Source organism: Pleurodeles waltl, chromosome 9 (assembly GCF_031143425.1).
Source record: "Pleurodeles waltl isolate 20211129_DDA chromosome 9, aPleWal1.hap1.20221129, whole genome shotgun sequence".
NCBI lineage: Eukaryota > Metazoa > Chordata > Amphibia > Caudata > Salamandridae > Pleurodeles > Pleurodeles waltl.
In genome coordinates this window covers 575,569,733-575,592,614 of record NC_090448.1, presented here as the reverse complement: position 1 = coordinate 575,592,614, position 22,882 = coordinate 575,569,733, and the positions used below count along the sequence as shown (strand labels likewise).

Genomic DNA, 22,882 nt, shown 5'->3' with positions numbered 1-22,882 from the left:
ACTGAATACAAAATGTTATCTGCAACTGGTGAACACTGGACAACTAATCCAGGTGCAAAGAGGTGCAACACAAAGCCAGTGGTCAAAAACACACATTTCACAACACCCCTGTCCAAACAAGGACCCTCACTCTAGTCAGGGCAAAGGAGAAACACACCTGGTAACCCCTATTCACCCCCTTGGTAGCTTCGCATGAGCAGACAGGCTTAACTCAGAAGCATTGTGTAAAGTGTTTGTACCAATTCGCAAAGTAATACAGTGAAAACACTACAAAATGGACACCACACCAGTTTAGAAAAATAGGTAATATTATCTAAATCAGGCAAGACCAAAATGATAATAATTCAACATACACAAGTCAAAATATACATTTTCAAAAGAAAATGCCCCTCAATACAACACTGGCAGTCGGTGATAAAGTGCCCGTAATACCTCCAACAGGCCAGCGGTAAATACTGCCAAATTATGACCATGGCGGAAACAGCTCAGACATACAGCCACTTTAACACACCGACCGCCAGGGTGGAATCAACAAGCACCATGGCGGTAACCTCCTACAGCCAGGCGGAAGACAATGTTCACCCCACTGTATTAAGACAGTCCAATCCACCACCTTTTCCGGGGCGGCACCAACGACATCAAAAGCCTGGCGGAAACAATGCACAGAAGGGAAACGACTCGCCTGTGGAGGCTCAGGGAACAACCACAACGCCATGGAGCCTGAGCTCCATGTCTTCCCCATGCTCTTCTACATGCTGCTCCACTACGAACACCAACGACGGTAAAGACAACCACGGTGAGTACAGCCGCCTAGCACACAGGGGAGAGGGAGAGGAAAAAGAGAGTGATACACACATGCAACACCCCCACCCCAACACCATACACACAAGCAGATGAAGCAACATAGCATTTTGACCCCATACTCCTCAGGAATAATGCAAGGACAACTACAATAGAGTAAAAAGAGTGTAATAGGATAAAATATTAGCAATACGTACATCCAAATAAAAAAGTATTTACATATTTACAAATGAAGGGACACTGCCCAGTCCTCAATGTTCGTGGGTCACAGGGCCACATTACAAAGTCCAAAGCATCACTTTACTCCTGCAACAACATGGAGAGAACACTGCAAGGGCATCAGGTCGAAAATAGGCAGGCACCTCAGGGGAACGGGGGGGCAACTCAGCTGGAAGATGGTAGAACGCCACTGGTCCTGGAGGGGGCAACATGCTCTGTGCATGGTCCTGGGGAGTGCAAGGCCACAGTCTCTCAAGTGGGTGACTTGCCCACATGCTCTGGAGGGGGCATTGTGCCCTGTGAGCTTCATCCTGGGGAGGATGGGGTGAGCGGATGTCATCTTCACTGGTTCTGGCGGGGGCATCGTGACCTGTGAGCTTCATCCTGCGAGGATGGGGTGAGTGGATGTCATCTCCACTGGTTCTGGAGGGGGCATCATGCCCTGTGAGCTTCACCCTGAGGAGGATGGGGTGAGTGGATGTCATCTCCACTGGTTCTGGAGGGGGCATCGTGCCATGTGATGCAGATCTTGGGGAGTGCAAGGTCACAGTCTCTCTGGTGGGTGTCATACCCACAGGATTTGCAGGGGGCAGGCTGTACAACAGCCCATGGAGGCAGGTCTACAGAATGTCCGCCAGCGGTGACGGCTGTTCAGTGGTGGCAGTGGTGCTGCTGCTGCTTGTAGTGGTGGGGGGAGGCTCCAACCCATCCCCTGCAGCCTAGGATGGCTGCCCACTGGTGCTGCTGCTGCTAGTTGTGGGGGGAGGCCCCAGCCCATCCCCTGCAGCCTTGGACGGTTGCCCACTGGTGCTGCTGCTGCTGGTGGTAGTGCTGGTGGCGGTGCTGCTGGCAGAGCTGGTGGTGGTGGTGGGGGGAGGCTCCAGCCCATCCCCTACTGCCTCGGATGGCTGCACCACCATGTTTGGTTGTGGGGTCTCCGACTGAGTCCCAGCACCAGGCCCCTTGTCCTTACTGCCTGCTGGTGCAGGCCCCTTGCCCTTCCTGCCAGCAGCTGGGGATGGCTCCTTGCCCTTCCTTCCTGCAGCACTTGTGGCTGGCTCCTTGCCCTTCCTTCCTGCAGCACTTGTAGCTGGCTCCTTGCCCTTCCTTCCTGCAGCACTTGTGGCTGGCTCCTGGCCCTTCCTTCCTGCAACACTTGTAGCTGGCTCCTTGCCCTTCCTTTCTGCAGCACTTGGGGCAGGCACCCTTTCCGTCTGGCTGGCTGGTGGCCGGGATCCTTTCCCACCATGTGTTGCTGGGGACACTACTGTGCCCGTAGACTGGGTGGCTGAGGTGCTTGCCTGGGTTTTGACCACCCTGGCCTGACGTGAAGGACGGGGGGGTAGGGAAGAGGTCAGTGGTGGAGGGAAAAGTTGCTTAGGGACATTGGGGTGGGAAGAGGGAGATGGTTTGGGAGTGGAGGAGGACGGAGTGGTTGTAGGAGGTGTCAGTCTGCTGTGTTTGGGTACAGGTGCGGTGCATTGTCTGGATGCTGTTGTGAGGTGGATGGCTGTTGGGTGTCTAAGTGCTTGCGTTTGTATACTTTGGGAGGAGAGAGCACATACACAGTGGGCGAGGACATAGGGGAAGTGTGCATGGATGTAGGGTGGTGAATGCCAGTGAAGTGTGTGTTCTGATAAGTGTGCTGGTGATGGTGGTAGTGGATGAGCATGTAGTGCATGCAGGTGTGAGTGTAGTGTAGACACAACTGGGAGGGAGGTGGAAGACGAGGTGGAGGGGGGCACAGTGGAGGCATTGGATGTTGGTATGTCTGCATCTGGATGGTGTTTGTGTGAGTGCCTGTGGGATGAAGTGTGGTGCTTGTGTTTGACATGCCCTCTCTTGTGTGTTGTCCTGTGTGCACACTTGTCTGCCTGTGTGCTTGAGATAGGTTGGGGTTGAGGGGAATAGGATTGGGTAGAGGAAGTTGGAGGAGGGGTGGCGGCTGTACATGTAGATGGGGTGGGCACAGTGGTGTCCGCCACCACTAGGGAGCTTCCATCGGAGGAGGTATCCATGTCCGAACTGTCCCCTCCAGTCTCCCCCGTGCTGCTCCCCTCACCCTCCGTCCCACCGTCGGTGGACTCGGCCTCCTGGGTCCTGTGGGATGCAGCTCCCTCCATCGCTGGTGCCTTTGCTTCTCTGCCAGATTATGCTAATGCACATAAGGACAGGATGACAAAACAAAAAGTGGGGAAAGACGGAGGATACACTTGGTCAATGCCAGCAACAACACTACCGTTGGTGTACACAACTCACAGGGAACAGCCCTATGCACTAGGCCATGCACTACCAGTTACAATGCTAGTCACCAGCCCATGGGGTACAATGCCTAACGCCATTAGCTGCACACCTGAAACCCACAGGACCCTGCCCAGTAGTAGATGTCCAATAACATTATTGGGGTTGGAGTGCACATGAGCTTGCCCATCATTGAACATACCCTGCCATGTTCGCCCTGGCCTAGGGGCACCCACAGCCCACATCCCCCACCCTGGTAATACCTTAACGCTAGCAAAGTCATGATTCTGTATCTGTACTCACCCCCTTGTGGCTGCTGCGAAGCCTTCAAGTGCTCATCCAACTCCGGATAGGCCACCGCCAGGATGCGGAACATCAGGGGGGTCAGGGTACGACGGGCACCCCTTCCTCGTTGGGAGGCCAGCCCCAGCTGGGCCTCTGCCATCTTCCTTGCCTAGCAGCGCAGGTCCGTTTACGGCAGTGGGTGCTCCGCCTGTCAAAGATCTCTAGGGTCCGCATCTTCATGGCAATGGCACGCCAAGTACCCTTTTTCTAATGGGGGCTGACCTGCCAAAAAAAAACAGCAGAAAAGGTATTAGTCATACCGCCCGGATTGTTTTACTCATGGCCCAACATATCCCCCATCCCCTTATGCACATACATTGCCCACCATACACGCAGCACTCTGCCCAGGACCTCTCAGACCCCCCCCACATGGGGCTTACACACACAGCAATCCATACATTCATGGCCCACGCATCATGCTCCCAATGTACTCACCCGCTTGCCTGGAGGACCATAGAGTAAAGTGTACTGGGGTAGGACCTCATCCACCCGTCTCGCCAACTCCTCGGAAGTGAAGGCAGAGGCCCTTTCCCCAGACACTCGAGCCATTGTCGCTTCCAGACACAGGTCACAGCAGCACTTGCAGTGTAGGTCCTCTCCTGTTGAAGGTCAGCTAGCAAGTGAGTCAACAGATAGGAAACGGCGGATCCCTATTTCTATGGCCACTTACTGTACCCTTTGGCATCTGTGCCCCACTCTGGCTTCTGGTGTGTTTACTGCTGCCCACTGCAGGTCATACCTATTTAAATATTACAGTGCATTTGAATTGAAATGTTTACAGTTTGTGAAACTAATACATTTGTCAAACAATTGACAGACTCCATATTTGATTTTGTTCCAAGGGTGTTTATTTTGGTGCTAATAAGTGGAGTGGGTATTGCAATGGGCTGGGCTGCTGATGGAGGAAAGTCTAGGGTAGAGTCCAGTCTATTTGCCCTACAGGTGCATTGTCCAATGGGGCATAGGAAGGGGAGCAATGGCAGTTCAAGGTGGACAAGGTGACAGAGTGGGACACAAGGGTGAGAATCAGGAGAGTTTCATTTCCTGGTGGGGGTCTTGGCAATGTTCTCTGGCTTCTGCCTGGATCGCAGGGACCGTTTGCAGGGTGGTTCTCCTTCTGCAGGGGGTGGGGTGCTGGTGGCCTGTTGGTCCTGTGGCGGGGCCTCCTGTCCACTAGCGTCAGCAGAGGTGGAGGGCTGTTATTTGGTGTGGCTAGTGTCAGGAGCCCTTTGGTGTGCCACTGCCTCCCTCATGGTGTTGGCCATGTCTGCCAGCACCCCTGCAATGGTGACCAGGGTGGTGTGGATGTCAGTCAGGTCCTCCCTGATCCCCAAGAACTGTCCCTCCTGCAGCCGCTGGGTCTCCTGCAACTTGGCCAGTATCTGGCCCATTGTCTCCTGGGAATGGTGGTATGCTCCCAGGATGTTGGTGAGTGCCTCGTGGAGAGTCAGTTCCTTGGGCCTGTCCTCCACCTGTCACACAGCAGTCCTCCCAGCTTCCCTGTTGTCCTGTGCCTCTGTCTCCTGAACTGTGTGCCCACTGCCACTGACCCCAGGTCCCTGATCGTCCTGTGTTTGTGGGGTTGCCTAGGGTCCCTGTAGTGGTGGACACACTGCTGATTGACGTGTCCTGGGGACAGAGGGATGGGCCCGCTGGGTGAGTGCTGTGGTGGTGTTTCCTGAAGGAAAGGCTCTGTGGTGGGTTGGGACTGTGCCTGGGTCACCGACTGTCCAGAGGTCCCTGATGGGCCAGGTTGCTTGTCGTGATCCAGGCGTGCAGAGCTGCTGTCATCACTGTGGTTCTCTTCTGGGGAGGGGCTGGATGTGGCTGGCACCTCCTCTCCAGTGACGTTGAGTGGGGGTCCTGTGGGGATGTAAATGCAGTGTTGTTGTATCTGCGTGTGCCATCTTGTGCATGGATATGTTTTCCTCTATGGTTGTTATTAGCAAGGCAGCTTTGGCTTGTGTGAGTTGTGATTGGTTTGGCTAAGTGATTGTCACTAGTGTGCATGCTGTGGTGATAGGTGTCCATGCAGGTCTGTGATGGGGGGCCACGCATTGTTATTGCATGCAGGGCTTGGTATTGGGATGGGGGGTTGTGATGATGGGGTATGTGTGAGGTGGTGGGGTGATGGGGGTGAGGGTAGGGGTTGTTGTCTGTGATGGCATGCAGGTAGGGTGGGGGATAAAGTAGTAAAGATTTGACTTATCAGAGTCCAGTCCTCCTGCTACTCCTGCCAGCATGATTGCCAAGGCTTGCTCCTCCCATGTTGTTAGTTGTGGGGGAGGAGGTGGGGGTCCACCGCCAGTCTTCTGTACAGCTATCTGGTGTCTTGCAACCACGGAACACACCTTACCCCGTAGGTCGTTCCACCTATTCCCAATGTCATCCCTTGTTCTGGGGTGCTGTCCCACGGCATTGACCCTGTCCATGACTCTCAGCCATAGCTCCATCTTACTTGCAATGAACGTCTGCTGCACCTTTGATCCGAATAGCTGTGGCTCTACCCGGATGATTTCCTCCACCATGACCCTTAGCTCCTCCTCTGAGAACCTGGGGTGTCTTTGTGGTGCCATAGGTGTAGTGTGAGTGGTATGTGTGAGGGTATGTGGGGTGATGTGTTGGGGTGTGTGCTGTGAGGTGCGTGGATGGTATATAGGTGATGGTGTTTTGTGGCTCAGATTCAGTGGGCTCTCCTGGCTTGTCTCTCTCTCACTTGCCAAAATCGTTGGGTCGTAAAGGGTTGTGGGTAGTGTGGGTGTGTGTTTTATAGTGTTGTAGGTGTGTGGGTGTGGTGTGTGCACGTGTATCAGGTGTGTGTATTTTGAATTGTCCAATCTGGTGTTGTTTTGTTAGTGTGCGTGTATTTTGAGCACGGCGGTGTGTACTGCCAATGGATTACCTCGGTTGAATGACCGCCGCGGTGATTAGTGGGTCATGATGCTGTGGGTGTCGCCGACCTCGTCAGCAGGCACACTCTTGCCTCCGTCGACTACGTCCTCCTCGGCGACCTGAACTTTCACCTAGAGAATAACAATGACCCCTACTCCACCACCCTAATCAACAACCTCGCCACCCTCTGACTCAGACAACTCGTCACTACCCCAACACACTCCGCTGGCCACACGCTGGACGCCATCTTCTCCGCTAGCCCCCATGTCACCTTCAGCCACACCACTGAACTCCCATGGACCGACCACCGCTGCATCCACTTCACCTTCCAGAAACCCACCACGCACCACCTCAGCCAATAGATCCCCCGCCGCAACTGGAGCAAAATTAGCCAAGACCATCTGAACACCAGCCTTGCCCAAAAACCACCCACCGAACCCACCAATCCCGACCTCGCAGCCTGCAACCTCTGGTGCTGGATCGATGACTGCGCCAACACTCTCGCCCAGCTCAATAAACCTTCCAACAGAGGTGCCAACAAGAGAGCCAGCTGGTTCACCTTAGACCTTCGAGCCTCCAAGCAAACCTGCCGGAAACTGGAGAGAAAGTGGCACCTCGAACAGACACCGGACAACCCTGCCGCCTCACCATCCGCAATCACCATCACCTCATCAGATCTGCCAAGAAAACCTCCTTCAAAGACCGCCTGGACAACAACGCACACAACAGCAAGGAGCTCTTCAACATCGTGAATGAACTCTCCAACCTCAGCTCCAGCACAAACAACATCCCACCTTCACAAGACCTGTGCAACTCCCTCGCCGCCTTCTTCCATGACAAGATCACAGACATCCATGACAGCTTCAACAGCCAAACCACCCTGCCAATCACCGACTCCTTAGACTCTCCACCCACCTTCAACTACGATCCTCTGCTCGTCTGGGCCAACGTGAACGAAGATGACACATTCAAAACCATGGGCACCATCCACTCTGGATCTCCGTCAGACCCATGCCCGCACCACATCTTTAACAAAGCGAGCACCACCATCGCACCTCACCTCCGCAAAGTCATCAACATCTCCTTCCAGACAGCGACCTACCTCAAGAGAAACCCATGGCGGACCCAAGAGACCTCAAGAACTTCCGTCCCATCTCCCTGCTCCCATTCCCAGCCAAGGTCATTGAGAAGATCGTCAACAGACAACTGACCCACTACCTCGAAGAAAACAACATCCTGGACCCATCCCAGTCAGGGTTCCACAGCAACCACAGTACCGAAACCGCACTCATCACCGCCACCAACGACATCAGGGCCCTGCTTGACAACGGCGAAACCGAGGCCCTCCTCCTCCTGGACCTCCCGGCCGCCTTTGACACTGTCTGCCACTGCATCCTATGCACACGCCTCCACAATGCAGGGATCCGGGACAAAGCTCTGGAGTGGACCACCTCCTTCCTCTCCGGCAGAACCCAGAGAGTCCGCCTCCCCCCTTTCCGCTCCGAAGCCTCCAAGATCATCTGCGACGTTCCCCAAGGTTCGTCCCTCAGCCCTACACATTTCAACATCTACATTGCCCCGCTCACCCACGTCGACCGTCTACACAACCTCAACATCATCTCCTACGCTGACGACACCCAACTGATCCTCTCCCTCACCAACGACTCCCTCACCGCCAAATCCAACCTCCACGAAGGTATGAAGGCTGTCGCCAAATGGATGAGGAACAGCAAACTGAAGTTGAACTCAGACAAGACGGAGGTCCTCATCCTCTGTGCCAACCCCTCAGCCTGGGACGACTCCTGGTGGCCGACCGCTCTGGGAGTAGCCCCAACACCCACCAACCACGCACCAACCTGGGCATCATCCTCGACTCAACACTCTCCATGACCAAGCAAGTCAGCGCCATCTCCTCATCCTGCTTCAACACCCTCCGCATGCTCCGCAAGATCTACAGATGGATCCCCACAGATACAAGAAGAACAGTCACCTAAGCCCTCGTCAGCAACAAACTTGACTACGGAAACACCCTCTACACAGGAGCCCCGGCCAAACTCCTCAAACGACTGCAATGCAAACAAAACGCCTCTGCACGCCTGATCCTCGATGCCCACCGCCACAGCACTCCCCTTCTGAGAGACCTACACTGGCTCCCTGTCAACAAAAGGATAACCTTCAAGCTCCTTGCACACAAGGTGCTCCACAACACCGGTCCAGCCTACCTCAATGGACGACTCACCTTCTACACCCCATCCCGCCAACTCCGCTCAGCCGACCTTGCCCTCGCCACCGCCCCCACATCCGAAGGGCAACTACCGGAGGCAGATCCTTCTCCCACCTCGCCCCCAAGACCTGGAACACCCTTCCCTTGCCCCTACGACAGACCGAAGACCTGTTGACTTTCAGGAAGTGGCTCAAAACCTGGTTATTTGAGCAGTAGCAGCACCCCCCCCCCACAGTGCCTTGAGACCCTCACGGGTGGTAGTGCGCTCTACAAATACACTGATTGGTTGATTGATTGGGCGTATTTCTGTTGGCATAACGGTGTGGGTTTTGGTACTGCCAGTTTATCACTGACCTTTGGGCTGACAGACTTGTGTGTGTGTCTGTATAGTGGCGGATTTCTATGTGTGGGTCATAATACGGGTAGTGGTATACCGCCGGAGTCGCGGTATGTTGGCGGCAGTCAGCATGGTGGAAAGCGTCACTTACCGCCAATATTTTAATGATGGCCCTAGACTTTTTAAAATAAACAGAATTCCCCCGAACAAAAGTCCATCATTTGCATGAACGAATCTCCTTTTATGTGAAATTCAGGCTTTTCAGTGTTAGTAAATACAGTACTTGATGCCTAGACATCAGTCGTCCTCGTTCTTTTCATATGTACATCTGCCACAAAAAATATGTTCTGCATTGCATGCCCATGTATCACCTTCTAATGTTGTGGATTAACAGAAAATACAAAAAGTGTGTGCAGTATACCAAAGATGGAAATTATTCTGCCACGGATGTCCACAGTAGGCAGGGAATTATAACCGTTATGTCAGTATCACAATTAAGCATACAGAGTATGCATGGATGCCCACCTTATGCCAATCACCAGTGCCATTAACTTGAGGCTGAAATACCAAAAGTCAGAGCCATCATGGCATGGATCAGGTTCGGCTCCAGGAATTTTATATGGATGGGCCACGACAGGCCCAATTTTTGTGAATTCTGGAGGTAGCCTAAAAGTCCTAGATTACAGCATATATACTTCCAAACAGGTCCCACAGTACAAAGGATAGATTGTATGTTTATACAGAGCATGTAGAGAGTTATTTGAAAGTAACAATCGACATCAATACATTTCACAATGCCTTTAACATAAAAGCGTTGAAATGTGAATCCCCAATTGAGGGTTCTATGCTGCTTATGCCATTAACTGAATATGATACACATGGGACCCATTTCACCTCGCTTCCTCTTTCCAAGGCATTCCGAATTAGCAGTATGTAGGCTTATTTTGCCTACATGCCACTCTGTATGGTTCATTGAGACTGCAACTGTCTCAAGTATGTATTTTCAATTTTCTTTTTTTCTTCATATATTTTTCAAAATGATCCTGTTTGAAAGAGTACTTATTTGGAAGGGTGATGCATTGCAGTGTGACCTACATGGGGAGTGCTGCGGTACTGTGCATGAGTGCTCAGAGTGATGCTATTATGTATTTTTTTCTCTGCAACAGGCATTTGTTCCAAGTTTTCCAGGTCCAGGCTAGCAAGCCCTTCCCAATTTTTTTATTAGAACTCTGGGACTTGTCCTCTTATTTAACCCAATATAAAACTAGAACTACAAGTCCAGAGTTCTAAGAAAAAAAGTACTGTTTTCATTAGTCATGAATGGACCTGGGACTCTAGGAAGCAATAAATGAGGTGCATATTATCACTAAGAAGTAAGAACTGGAATACATGCAGTTTACAGTTTCTGACTGAGTACGTCTCATTATGATCCACCTAGCTGCAACAGATGTGATCCACAACATGCTCTTGATAGCGGCAGTTCTACTATAGCTTTATAATCCGACAGATTAACAGGTGAGCACTTAGCAGGCATATACTGTACACAGCCAGCCTTGGCAAATAATTTTGAGTTTGACGAGCAGTTATGATGAGCAATCCAAAGCAGTGCACAAGTTACAGGCAGCCAGAGAAGATCTGCCTAGTCTACGTCCAAGAGCAAGAGGATAGCATAGCATGTATATGACCTTGTTGTAGACAGGTAGATAAACTAGCAGCAACAGAGGAGCAATCCATTGCATTAAAGTTTTCAAGGGGTTAAAGGCAGCCAGCATATAGGCACTGTGCACCCATTCAATACCCTAGGAGTAGCCTAATGCTTAAACCAGATATAGGCTTCCATTGTAGATTTAAGGCATTCCCAGTGTCAAATAATATAATACATGCACTTCCCTTCTCATGACACACAATAAACTAAGCTAATAGTCTTTCACATAAGCTTCATGAATCTTCCTGTGCAAGTCAGTAGTTGGAACAAATATTGTTACATATCTAAATTTGAAACATGCCCTTCTGGTGGATTACACAAGAACATTCACATTACATTTTTCAGCCTTAAGAAAAATAATTCAGGTTAGAGGTGAGGTTAAACACAAGTAAAATTATCCTTTGCTGCTTGTAAAATGAAGCTTTCAGGCCCAGTCAGTTAATAAAGTCTAAGCACTTTAAATACAGTTAATACTTTAACAAAACCTATTGCGAACCCATAAATTCAATTCAAATATGGAATCGGATTATGCTTATTGAAGCATCATTCATGATATGTCAATGCAATTGTGAACGTACATTTATTTTCTGAAAACATTTATTTTCTGTAATTTCTTACTCAGAAATAATACTTTCATGTTAATATTTATTAATAATTTACTCAAAAATAAATGCACAATGTTTTTGTTAGACATGATGTCAGAAATATGACTGGTAGGCGCAAATAGCTCACTGAAATTCAAACGTGCACGTTTTGGTTTCTACACTATTTTCCATTGAGCCTTCTTAAACGCATGTTTAATAGCTGCTGTATGCTACTTCTATGCCACTAATTAATTAATAACACATGATCTCTTTCAACATCGTAGGTAGATAGTTTTAATACAAAATGTCCTATTTTTCTTTGGAATCCGCCTTTACGACACCTGCTGCACCAATGTCAGCTACGTCCCTGGTATCTCTTGTCTTCTGCTGACCAGGGTACCTTGTCTTATCTTCAGTCATCCCATCATCATCTCTAGCATTCTCCCAAAGTATTCAACCTCTCTCAAGTAGATCACTGCGTCACAGTCCATACCCTGCGGCTCAATTTCCCAACATTTGGTAGTGTTACATCCACACATAGGGTTGCCGCAAAGCCAGGTTTATACAGACCTCACTGGAATTGTAATGTCCTGTCTGGTATCAAAATTAGTAGAATCACCCACAGCCAGCACTGTTTCCCTTTTCATACATTAAATAGTAAATATAAGAAAAATGCACACTAAAATGTATTCACAGTTGCACATATGTATTCACAGTTGCACATATGGCCAGATTGATAATTAAAGTAAACAAAATCAGAATGAGAATGATTTAAATGAAAGCAAGCTATTTTACATTAAGATTTTTTTATGTGGATCATATCTGACCCTTTGAAGAATCTTAAAAAGGTGAACAAATGATCTGTATTTTTCTGTAGAAAAGGTGTCAGCTTGACCCACACACTCCCATGTAGCTCTGCAACTTACCTGTTTTTTACTTTATAATCAAACTTTGCCTCACAGCATGGTCTGATAAAACAGTAGCTGTAGGTCTCAGGAAAGGTGCATGGCTGTTAGCATGATTAATTTCTGTCTTCCTAGAGAGCAAAGGTGAAGTTCACTCTATACAGAGTATTAGGACGTAGCTCCAACCGGCAGTAAAATTGCTCTGGATCCGAGCAACACAGAGAAGGTGGAAATCCAAAACCTCTGATATGAAGAGAAGAATGGATTTAGAGATGTTTGTACGAATACATTTTCCCATAGACACAGAATGGGTAAAATCCTTTGATACATCTGGCCCTTACTTCCCTCATCATGCCTCTAATATACCTGCACTAGTGTGTGGAGACAAAGCCCACCTCTCGAAGAGGAGATGCCTTATTAGGTCTTCTTGGGGGAATTTACTGAGTGCATTTTGCATTGGTTTTTATGCTGTGACTGGAGGGCCAAGGGTCCTGTTTGGATGAGCCTGGCCCACCCACTAGAATTGGGCCTGGCATGGATGCCACAAATTTATGAATATCTTCCTCAAGTGTTTCAGGGATAGCATTTTCTAAGGGTTGGGCAACACAGTGCCAAAAATATGCCAAAAATTACCAACTGGTCAAGGCTGGCATTTGAGAATAATGTACACATTCATGCCCTCAGTGAGGCAATATTGACTGAAATGCCAGGGCCACACACAATATAAGAGGTAGAGCACCATTATGCAATGGTTGTCCACTAAATGCCAAGATTTGTTTCTGGTATTCCATGGTCAGCATTTTCCCAGGCAGGTGAGCACCATCATGTCATGGAAGTTGTGAATGTCCCAAATGACAAGCTTTATCACTGTTAATCCAGGGTCAGCAAAACCAAAGGTAAGCACCATGGCATGCGATGGAAGTCCCCAGTATGCCAGTACATACCATGAAGATAACAGAATAATCATCTTGCCCAGGTGGTGGGCACCCCCATTCTATGAAAGCCCAAGTATTACCACCATGCCATTTGTGCCCAAATATGTTTACAAATTGCCAATAACCTATGGCCTACACTCTGACACACATGCACTTACATATGACTTAACAACAATCACATATATACAAACATATGCAGACATGGAGGCAATATTCAAATCATACTAGACAGCATATATGCAGGCACATATATGTGGAGGCATTATTCAAGGCCTACTAGACAGCACAATGTGTCTGGTTTGTGAAAAACCTAGTGTCAGCTGACTGTGAGCTTAGAACCTGTGCATTGCTTACCATTGGTTGGCTTTATTGCTGCATTAATTTGCTAGTATTTTTTCTTGTTAGCTTGTAAAGGATTTCCTTTCACTTCTTGTGTTGGTACCACCGGAGCATAACCTTAATTCTTGTATCCTTCCATTGCTTACTGTGTAGTAACTAACCTTTTGTTTTTGGTAAAGTATGCTTTGAAAGTGTATATATTTTTCAGCTGTCTCCCTCATATACTTTTCTTTTGCCTTTCACTGTGCTCCATGGTGCTCTTTTTTCACTAATGTAATTCTCTTCTGCCCCATTCACTGTATTTCATCTGCCCTTGTGTGTGTTCTCCCCTTGATTTCTCACCCATTTGCTACTTCTCCATCCTCCGTTCTCCATGTTGTTTGTTGTACCTGTGTCTTGTACTTCTCCCACTGCCCAATCTGTTGCTGCCCCCAACCCGAGTTGCTTTAGCCCCTCCCCGCCAACCCTGATGCTTTAACCCCCCACTTGAACGCTCTGTGTTGCTTCCCCCACTAGCAACCCTGTGTTGCTTCAGCCCCTTCCTGCCCTCTGTGTTGCTTCCCAATACCCACCTGCCCTCTGTGTAGCTTTTGCTCCCCAAACCACCTAAAGAAAAAAGAAACATGCTTTGTGTTCCTTTTTTTTCTTTTTATTTACCAATCTAACATGTATCGATAGATAAAGAGGAAAAAAAAACTGTGTCATTTTGTAGGTGCTCACAGACGTGATTGGTGTGTCTACAATATGATGCAGGAAGCTAAATTACAGGCTTTGTTTCTCTTCTTTAGCCATGCTGCTCAGCAATGGGGATGTCATTCACAGCAGCGGCCGCCACATAACGCAAGGGGAGAGGCGGGGGGAATGAAGGCAAGGTAAAAATTAATAACAATTAAAAGACCTTACCTTGCCTCCGCCCCTGCCGCCTCGATCTCTGCTTCTTTTGGTATCCCAGCATTCACTGCTGAGACACCAGCACAGGCTCCCCAGCAATCCTGGCGCTGCTTTCATAAAAAACCTTGCAGCTCAGACACAGCCCTGGGGTCTGTGCAGTTTCTCCAGCCCAGCTGTGTACACACCCAGGCTGGAGAAACCTAAGTACGCCTAAACCAGCCGGCCAAACACACCTGTGCACTTAGGTGCACACTCCTCTCCTACCCCTCCCACCTCCCGTAGCCCAGCCCTGCCCCTCCCTACACTGCTGACTGTGCCAGAAGCAGAAAAATAAAACAATCTATTGTTTTATTGGTCTGCTTCTGGCACAGCAGTGGGACGATGCTCCTTTGCCGTAGCCAATGAGCCGCCCCTGGGCCCATGAATCATTGCTAAAGACTATTATCAAAATAAATAGGTCAGAAAAACAAGGCTCATCGGCTTTGACAATGCTTGTTTTACTCACCTTCCTTAGGTTGATTACACTGCTCCTGTTCTGCTTCTTCCATCTTTCTTCTTAGGGCAGGCGTGCTATTAATGCTCAAATAAGGGGTTATAGGTGCCCAGCTGCACATGAAAATAATCTGAAGGCTAGCTCAATCCACGAAATAGATCTAAGACCTCAATGAAATGCTGACGGGGCTCAACTTTTGGATGTTAAAAACTCCTGGATTTAAAAACATAATTTCCAGTGAAATCAGAATGTTCATATAGCTGGACCTAGGCACATTGCATATTCCTCTGCTGAGACATCAGCATGTAAAGGATACAGCAATTTCTTTCTCAGTGGTACGCCTCTATAATTTCTAAAGGTGGTGTTCTAATAAGCAGGACGGAAAGGATACCTAGGCCTACAGTCTCTTTCTTGGGACAAGGCTGCATAGCAGAGGATTCTTAAAATAAAGCAGCATTCAAAGACAAAATATCGACGCTGAAATTTCATTTAAAATGTAGTTCCCAGTATAAATTTTAAGGAGATTAGACTTGGTCATTAACAATATCTGATTAAAAGAACGTTTGCATTTTTTAAAAGGTTTGCAAAACATTGTTTTTCAGGGAAGCGGATTTGCCTGGGAGAGGGACTGGCGCGAATGGAGTTGTTCCTGTTTCTCACCAGCATTCTTCAGAACTTCAGACTGGAATCTTCCATGGCACCAGAGGAAATTAATGCCAGCCCACAAGCAACCGGATTCGCTAATGTGCCTCGTTCTTACCTACTCTCTTTCATTGCTCGTTAACAAACAGATAGATGATATTCAAAGTGGCTTGATTTGTTTCACCTGTCAAATTTCTCAAGTCTACTCTAGATATTTGAAATTGTAATGGGTCACAGAGATCTAAAAACCACTTCACACATTATTATGCAGAAAGTACAATTTTCGCATCCGCTATGCTTTTGAAATGGAACACTTTTACTTTGCATACGGGTGAGCTGACATTATTGAATTTTGCTCTTTTTCCCACTGTTACAGAGCACATGTTGGCTGTTATCAAAGGAACCAGTGCCTAATGCTGACACTGTGATGCAAATTAATTACACAGACAATCCGCATGACGGTGAACAAACGGCATTAGCGTAATTCATCTAAAAAACATGCTGCATCCTTCGTAGTTTTTTTGGCATTATGGGTCAAATGTAGAGTGAATTGATTTACCTCTAAGTAACATTATCTCACTAGTGGCGTATGTTTTGATAAATGGGTTCAAAGCTCCTTTCTAAGAATAGATTGTGGATGGGGACTGAAGAGTAAACTCTAAATCACCATGAAAAAGTTATATTTTAGTAGCTGAAGAAAATTGCAGTCAAAAAACGTTTTTTCATAAAAACAGAGGAAGACCTTAGAAACTTTGTATACCGATCGCTAGGCAGGCTATTGTGGTGTATAAATCCCCAGATTAATTCACCAGTAGACCAAAAGTAGCATTTTAAATTGCCAGGATAGGCCCTCCAAGTCTCCATATTTTCTACATTCTTTAACATATAAGGCCATAAGGTTGCGTAACTGACACTGAATTTTGCTGTGTAGCACAAAACAATAACTAAAATGGATTTTGTGAAGGCACAACTCTAATGTGATTCGATCTGTAGTGCACTCATATGCATATTTTATAATATATACTAGCATCTTCCCATTTGTGCATTATTAGATCTAATAAAACATTAGCCTAGTTGGTTTAATAAAATGTAATATGAAATTGTGGTTTTTGAAGAGCTGCTTTTTTAAAATAGATTTTATTGGTTTTCGTCTGAAAGAAACAACATGCTGTTTTGTCATACAATGTTATTGCTCTTTCCAGCAATTATCAAAGCCAAAATAGGAGCTTTAATAGCTGTGTAGGAAACTTTCCACCCCAAATGCCCACCTCCGTCCTTGGATATGCATCAAACATCTGCGTCTTGAGTGACATTATCTTTGTATAAGTGGTCCCATATATTACTTGTTTTGATCTCAAGCCCCATTGGTGTCCCTACATCGTACTAATCTCTTCTGCATCCCTTGGGGGAGGTCTTGTCCCCATGATAGGAAGAATAATTAGGAGTTACCCGGGGTCTCAGCTGGTAATGAGAGGTCAGGATTCTTCACGGAATGTACTAATGTTTCACAGGCCCTGCAGTTGCCTAGTGAACCTTGCCCACACCTGGGCCCATATTTATACTTTTTTAGCATCGCATTTGCGTCTTTTTTTGACGCAAAAGCGGCGCAAACTTGCAAAATACAATTGTATTTTGCAAGTTTGCACCGTTTTTGCGTCAAAAAGCGACGCAAATGCGGCGCCAAAAAAGTATAAATATGGGCCCCGGTTTCTCGGAGCAGCACTATGCTCTTATAACCACCTCCCATGTTCAAAACCCTTTTTCCACACTGCCTCCAGGGGTCCCCTCGGGGCCTCCCAGTTCCTTGTGATTTCCCACTTTGATAAAGGCTAAGTCCTGAAACTTGCTTGTAGTTTTGCTTTTGGCTGTGTGCAGGAAGCAGCTCAATAAACAATGCCCAGGGGTGCATGGGACCTCCCTCTTAATGACGTCAGCTAATACTCCGGTAATTTCTTCCCAGTAGTCCGTGAGCACTGGGCATCTCCAAAACATGTGCATGAATTCATCTCCCACTTACCCACATCAAGGGCATAGAGCCCCCTCAACTGCGAAGTATCTGTTTATTCTACCGGGAGTGAGGCGCGCCCTATGTAGCACATATAGATTAATATGTTTAAACCAGGTGTTCCTCGATAGGTTATGTATCCTGTCTAATATGTTCACCCAGCCCCCCGCGGTATGGGGATCCCTTGGTCTTCCTCCCTGAGGGCTCTGTGTTCAGGGGGTCACAGCATTTCCTCTCTACTTGCTTTGTATAGAAAAATTACAGCTTTAGAGGTCCCCAAAGAAGTGACTGGGTATTGACAACATTTAGTATGAGGTTGTCTTGCCATGCCCATTTGCCAGTGTCTGTAAACTGCTATTGCCAATGCCCTATGGGGGAGAAAGTGGCCCTGAGGCAGGTCATGCCCCAAGAGGAACTCTTGAAACAGGAGAAGTACCTCAAATTTGAATAAGTGCCCGAGTGTCATCGTGCCAGCTGTTACGCACTATGTTAGCTTCCACCAGTCTCTCTCATGCAGGAACACTCCTAAAAGCTCAGCAGTATGTCAGAAAATAGGGTATTCTAATCAGTGTTTTCTGCAAACTTCTAGTTCAGCAGCATTGCAGTACTCAGAATCAACTTGGCCTGCTAGCATTTGGTGGAGTGCTCTCCAAAACTCAGTGCTCTATCCAAAAGCTCGGAAGGGCTTCTCTATGTTCTCTTCCAGTAAGTCAGTGGGGTCATGATACATCTGTACCCTGAGGTATTGTAGGCAGCAAGATTCCACTGTAACACCATCTGTCCCTCCTGGGGTTCTTGGGCTGCCATCTTGGGGATTAAACGGGGATACCTGCCAGTTAACCCGCAGTACAGAGAAGGAGCCGAATAGGTACAGGAGGCGCTGAGTGCCTGCAAAAGCCACTGTCATGTTGTGTAAGGAAATCAAGAGATCATCTGTGTATAGCACAGTGAGGTGGGTTTATTCATCCCCCGTTATGCCCTGAGAATCCTTCTAAGCCCTGGTGTAGCAAGCTGAAGGCTCCACTGCTAGGGTAAAAAGTAGGGGCAACATGGGGCATCCCTGCCTGGTTCCTCAGCTCACACTATAGCTTTCCGAGATGATGAGACCTATCTGAACCATGGCTGTTGGGTCTGTATATAGCAGCCTGGCCCAGGGCAGCCACATGTCCTCCCTAGTACACAGTGTTCCATGACACTGCATAGGAAGGCCCATTCCAGGCTACTAAAAGCCTTCTCTATATCCACGGCGAAGATCGCCACCTCCACTCAGTTGAAGATGTCGGCCTCTAACAGTTTGAAAAGTCTGCAAATGTTAAAGGCCCTGCTTCAGCCAAGGATTAATTCCACCTGATCTGAGTGTATAGGTGTAGGCATGTGGTGGAGGAGTCGGGTGGCCAGGATCCTACTAAGGATTTCGTAATCAATGTATTACCTCAACAGTGGCCTGGTGCAGGCTTAATGTAGCGTAAAGAGACATAAGGTGGCACAATGCATGCATTGCACCACTTTGTAAATATGGTGCAGCGTTTTTGGCCTTCTAATGTCACATTAGCATAAAAAAGTTACGCTAATGTGGCGTTAGAATGGCACTAGGAGCTCTTAAATATGCCCCTCTGTGTCTCTAGCTGACCTGTAGAGGTACACCAGTTTGGGGGCCAGATCCTCTGTATGTGCAATGCAAAATTTCCAAGAGTATTGTTTCGGGCCATAGATTTTATGGCCACTTGAATTTCTGTTAGAGTGCTTTCTACCCCCATCTCTTCAGCTTCCTCAGGGGTAACTGTTGGAAGAGTCAAGGGTGACAAAAAAGTATTGATGTCGTCAGTTGGTCATTCAGTTGCACTTCAGTAGAGATCAGAATAATCCTTAATGTCTGCCTGCCAATACATTTTGGCTCCATGGTCTGCGTCTAGGTGTACAGTAACCAAGCTCTATTGTGCCTGGTTTGCAAGCCATGCTAGCAGAAAGGCAGTGCAGTCCCTTTCTGCATGTACTCATACCATATCTCTTCTGCAATCAAAGCATCTTAATGTTTCTATCTGCTCAGGGACTTTCTCTTTGGCCTCTAACAGGTCAGGCTGCAATTGCGGGTGGTTTAGACTAAGCTGTTTGATAGTCCATAGAGTCCCCTCAGATGATAAAACTTAAGTCAGTAAAGTTGGTTGCATTCCTACTGATTCAGCTATACACTGACCCCTGCCTAAAAGTGTCCCACTCCACCTGAGGGGACGACTCAGAACCAGCGTTGTTCTTGAAGTGTTGCTGAATGGCTGTCCACACTGTATTCTGGAAGACGTGGTCCTCCAGGGACTCCAGTTTTATTTTTCACAACAGGATGCAGGGCCATGCTTTCTACCATCCCAGCCACAGTGGTAATGGGTCATGGTCAAATATGATCCTGAAGAGGTACTCTGTGGTTTGTATGGATCCTTGCACCTCTGCTGTGCACAAAAACGCATCCAAGTGCACAGGCAGATCATGCAGAGTTGAGAAAAAGGAATAGTCCCTTTCACCCGGGTGGTGTAAGCACCATGATTCTACTAGACCCCATTCTGCCTGCTAGTCAGAAAACATACAAGCCACTCTGATTGTTGGGGAATCCCGTAGCGGGGGTGGGAATGATCAACTATGTGGTCTGCTACACAAATGTAATCATACCTGAGGACGATTGAGCCCACTAAATGGGAGGCTAGTTCCCTGTAAAGTTCAGTGAAGAATGCCACCTGGCCTACATGTGGGTCATGGATGCCTCCTATGGCTATGTCACGGCCATCCACATGACCAGTGACCACAGCAAATCTGCCTGCTGGATCTATCAGGTGACCAGTATATTGGAAAGGTTCTCTTGGGCTTATCCACACCATGATTCCTCTTGTGTAGGCCAGGCAGGCAGTATAATAGGCCTGCCTCCTCCACCTGCACTGCAGCACTGCCCCCCCTCTATGGCTATTTGGTGTGTTTCTTGTAGGAGCGCTATTTGAACCCCTCGCCTATTAAGATATGAGAAAACCTTGTACCTCTTGCTCATGGTATGCACCCCCTAACATTCCAAGACACGATTTTATAGTTCATAGGGGTTACCATTTTGTGTACTGACAACAAATCAGTTTACGCCTTCGGGCCTCCATTTCGCGGCATAGGGGGCCACTCATCACCGGTATACCAAGGAGCTCCTCCACAGGGCACGAGCCATACAATCCCACTCAACCGACAGGCAACAAACTTTCAAACCCCCACACTCCAGGACAAATAGATGGCTACCCCTATCCAAACTGCCAGCCAACGTGCAAGCACTAGTGAGTTCACCCACATTAAACTCAAACAAAAGGGGGTAGTGACCACTGAAAAAGCACTGCTTCCTGTTTCTCCCATCCAATTAAAGAGTGAAGTGGAAACTACAAATCTAAGTGGCCAATATTATATGAATTTCACATGCCACAAGCATCAGAAGACCCTCCTCAATCAACACACACAAGTCTTACACCGCATCATTCGCTTTATATGAGTTAGTCTGCAGTTCCAGGTGTAACTTTGGGCAGCTTGTTGTTCGGGTCTTCAGCTGAGCTGGTGCCATATTCAAGGTCTGAGTCATGGGTGTCATCCTTGCACATCAATGTAGACTGGCTCATTCCAAGCCTGCTCATCAACACCTCCATCTGCACCGCTGTCTGGTGTTCCTGCTGGGCCTCTGCTCCCAAAGGGGCCACCCTGGGGATGCCCCCACCTCAGCCCATCAGTTTCCTCCCTTTGGGTGTGTGTCTCGGTTATCCTTGTCTAGGGCCAACATGTGTGTGCATCGCAGTCTAATCCCACATCTCTTGAAGGGACTGGAAGAACTGCAACCCCTTCAGGGCAACAATTCTCAGCCTGGCCAGGAATAGCATGGTGTAGTTCAAGCCCATCTGGAGCAGGCATCATTTGGTGTCGCGAAATGTAGAACGTCGCTTTTGCACTTCCTACATAAAGTCTGGAAAGATCAAAATTTTGCTATTATCCTTTCTAATGTCACCTTTCATGCCTCACAGGTGCGCGGACAGTCCCAAATGTCAGCCCCACACAGACTCAGGAGCAATGCCTCTCCCCATTATTGAGATAGGCTCAGAGATCAGGCCCAGCTGTTAGCTAGCACTTCTCTGGGCATCAACAGAGTCTTGTCCACCCATTCTGTCAGCTGTTTTTGTTCGCCTGTATATTTGGGTGTCACCAGAACCTGCAGAGTGGTGGTTGCATGTGATGCGGTCCCCCCCAGGGTGCGAAGGGGATGCTATGGCCTGTTGCCGTATGCACTCTTATGTCCCCTCCCCCCTGCTGGAAGACAGCACTCAGCAGCTGTTTATTCTCTCAGCTTCTCCGCGGCAGGCTGCATTTTGTGTTGCTGTATTCCCGACTCTGATGCATCACCTTGTGAGGGAAGCTGTTGGAGCTCAGTCGCCTGACCAATTCCCCAGCAAGACTTCACTGGCAAGCAGTGGGGCCCACAGTTCCTAACTGCCAGCCTGCACCTGGGCTCCATTGCCCTCGTCTCTACTCTCTGTTGCGCCACGATGTTCGATTACCCTGCCCCATCTGGTGCTTTTGTGTCCTGGAGAGGTTGAGAGTCTCAGCAGCCCTTGCTATGCTGTCTCCAACTTCAGCTGTCAGGAAGGAGGAGTCCTTGCATGTCGAGGGTTCCCCTCAGGCTTCTGACATATTTGGCACTGCCGGGGTTCATACTCCAGCGTGGGCCTGGAAGTAAACCTAGCGCCTGGTGGTCCATGCCCACCATCTTGTTAACGTCGTATTGTGGGAGCCGCAACAAGCAGGACAGTTTCTTGCCCTGGCTTTGTTGTTCCCTCAAAGCCGGTCGGGGCGTTCAGGGGGTTCTGGGGGGTTCTCTGATAAGTTTGGGGGCCCCCTGATAATAAAATAATTGCAGGATGTTGGCGGATGGGTGTTTGATGGACTGGAGCTCTGAAATTTGCAACCTATGGCATCGGCGTTTAGCCACAGCTCCCCCGCTTCAGCTAATGCCATTGAGGCACTCAACTACTCTTTAGGATGAGTGTGGAATTTACAAAAAATAAATGTATGAACTAGTTATTTATTTATTTTAAAAGTTGTACTTTTTTCATTCAAAATATTCTCGTAATGTCATAGTTGAAAAACCACTCCTGCTGTGTATAAAAATGTGCTAGTATTACTGATTCAATGGTATAGAGTGCATCCTTTCTAAAAGAAAAATACTAAATTGCCATCAGCAACAGGGAAATCTGTGACCTCGAAGTTGTAAGAAGACCTGCCAGCAAGAATAATAACAAAATCATCTATCTTCCTGTTAAGGACCG

The 22,882-nt window shown here is 48.1% G+C and overlaps 1 protein-coding gene across 7 annotated transcripts in view; it reads left to right on the top strand.

The window, feature by feature from the left end:
- LOC138259681 (cytochrome P450 2G1-like) overlaps positions 1–16,631 on the top strand; it is a 584,827-nt gene extending 568,196 nt beyond the window's left edge. For 6 of the 7 annotated variants that reach the window (XM_069207561.1, XM_069207562.1, XM_069207557.1 and 3 more), the window contains one exon: positions 15,514–16,631. In XM_069207561.1, coding sequence (XP_069063662.1) covers positions 15,514–15,695 — 182 coding nt within the window. In that variant the 3' untranslated portion in view covers positions 15,696–16,631. The remainder of the gene's footprint in view (positions 1–15,513) is intronic. The other variant, XM_069207559.1, reaches the window with a different exon arrangement.
- Positions 16,632–22,882: the final 6,251 nt, after the last annotated feature.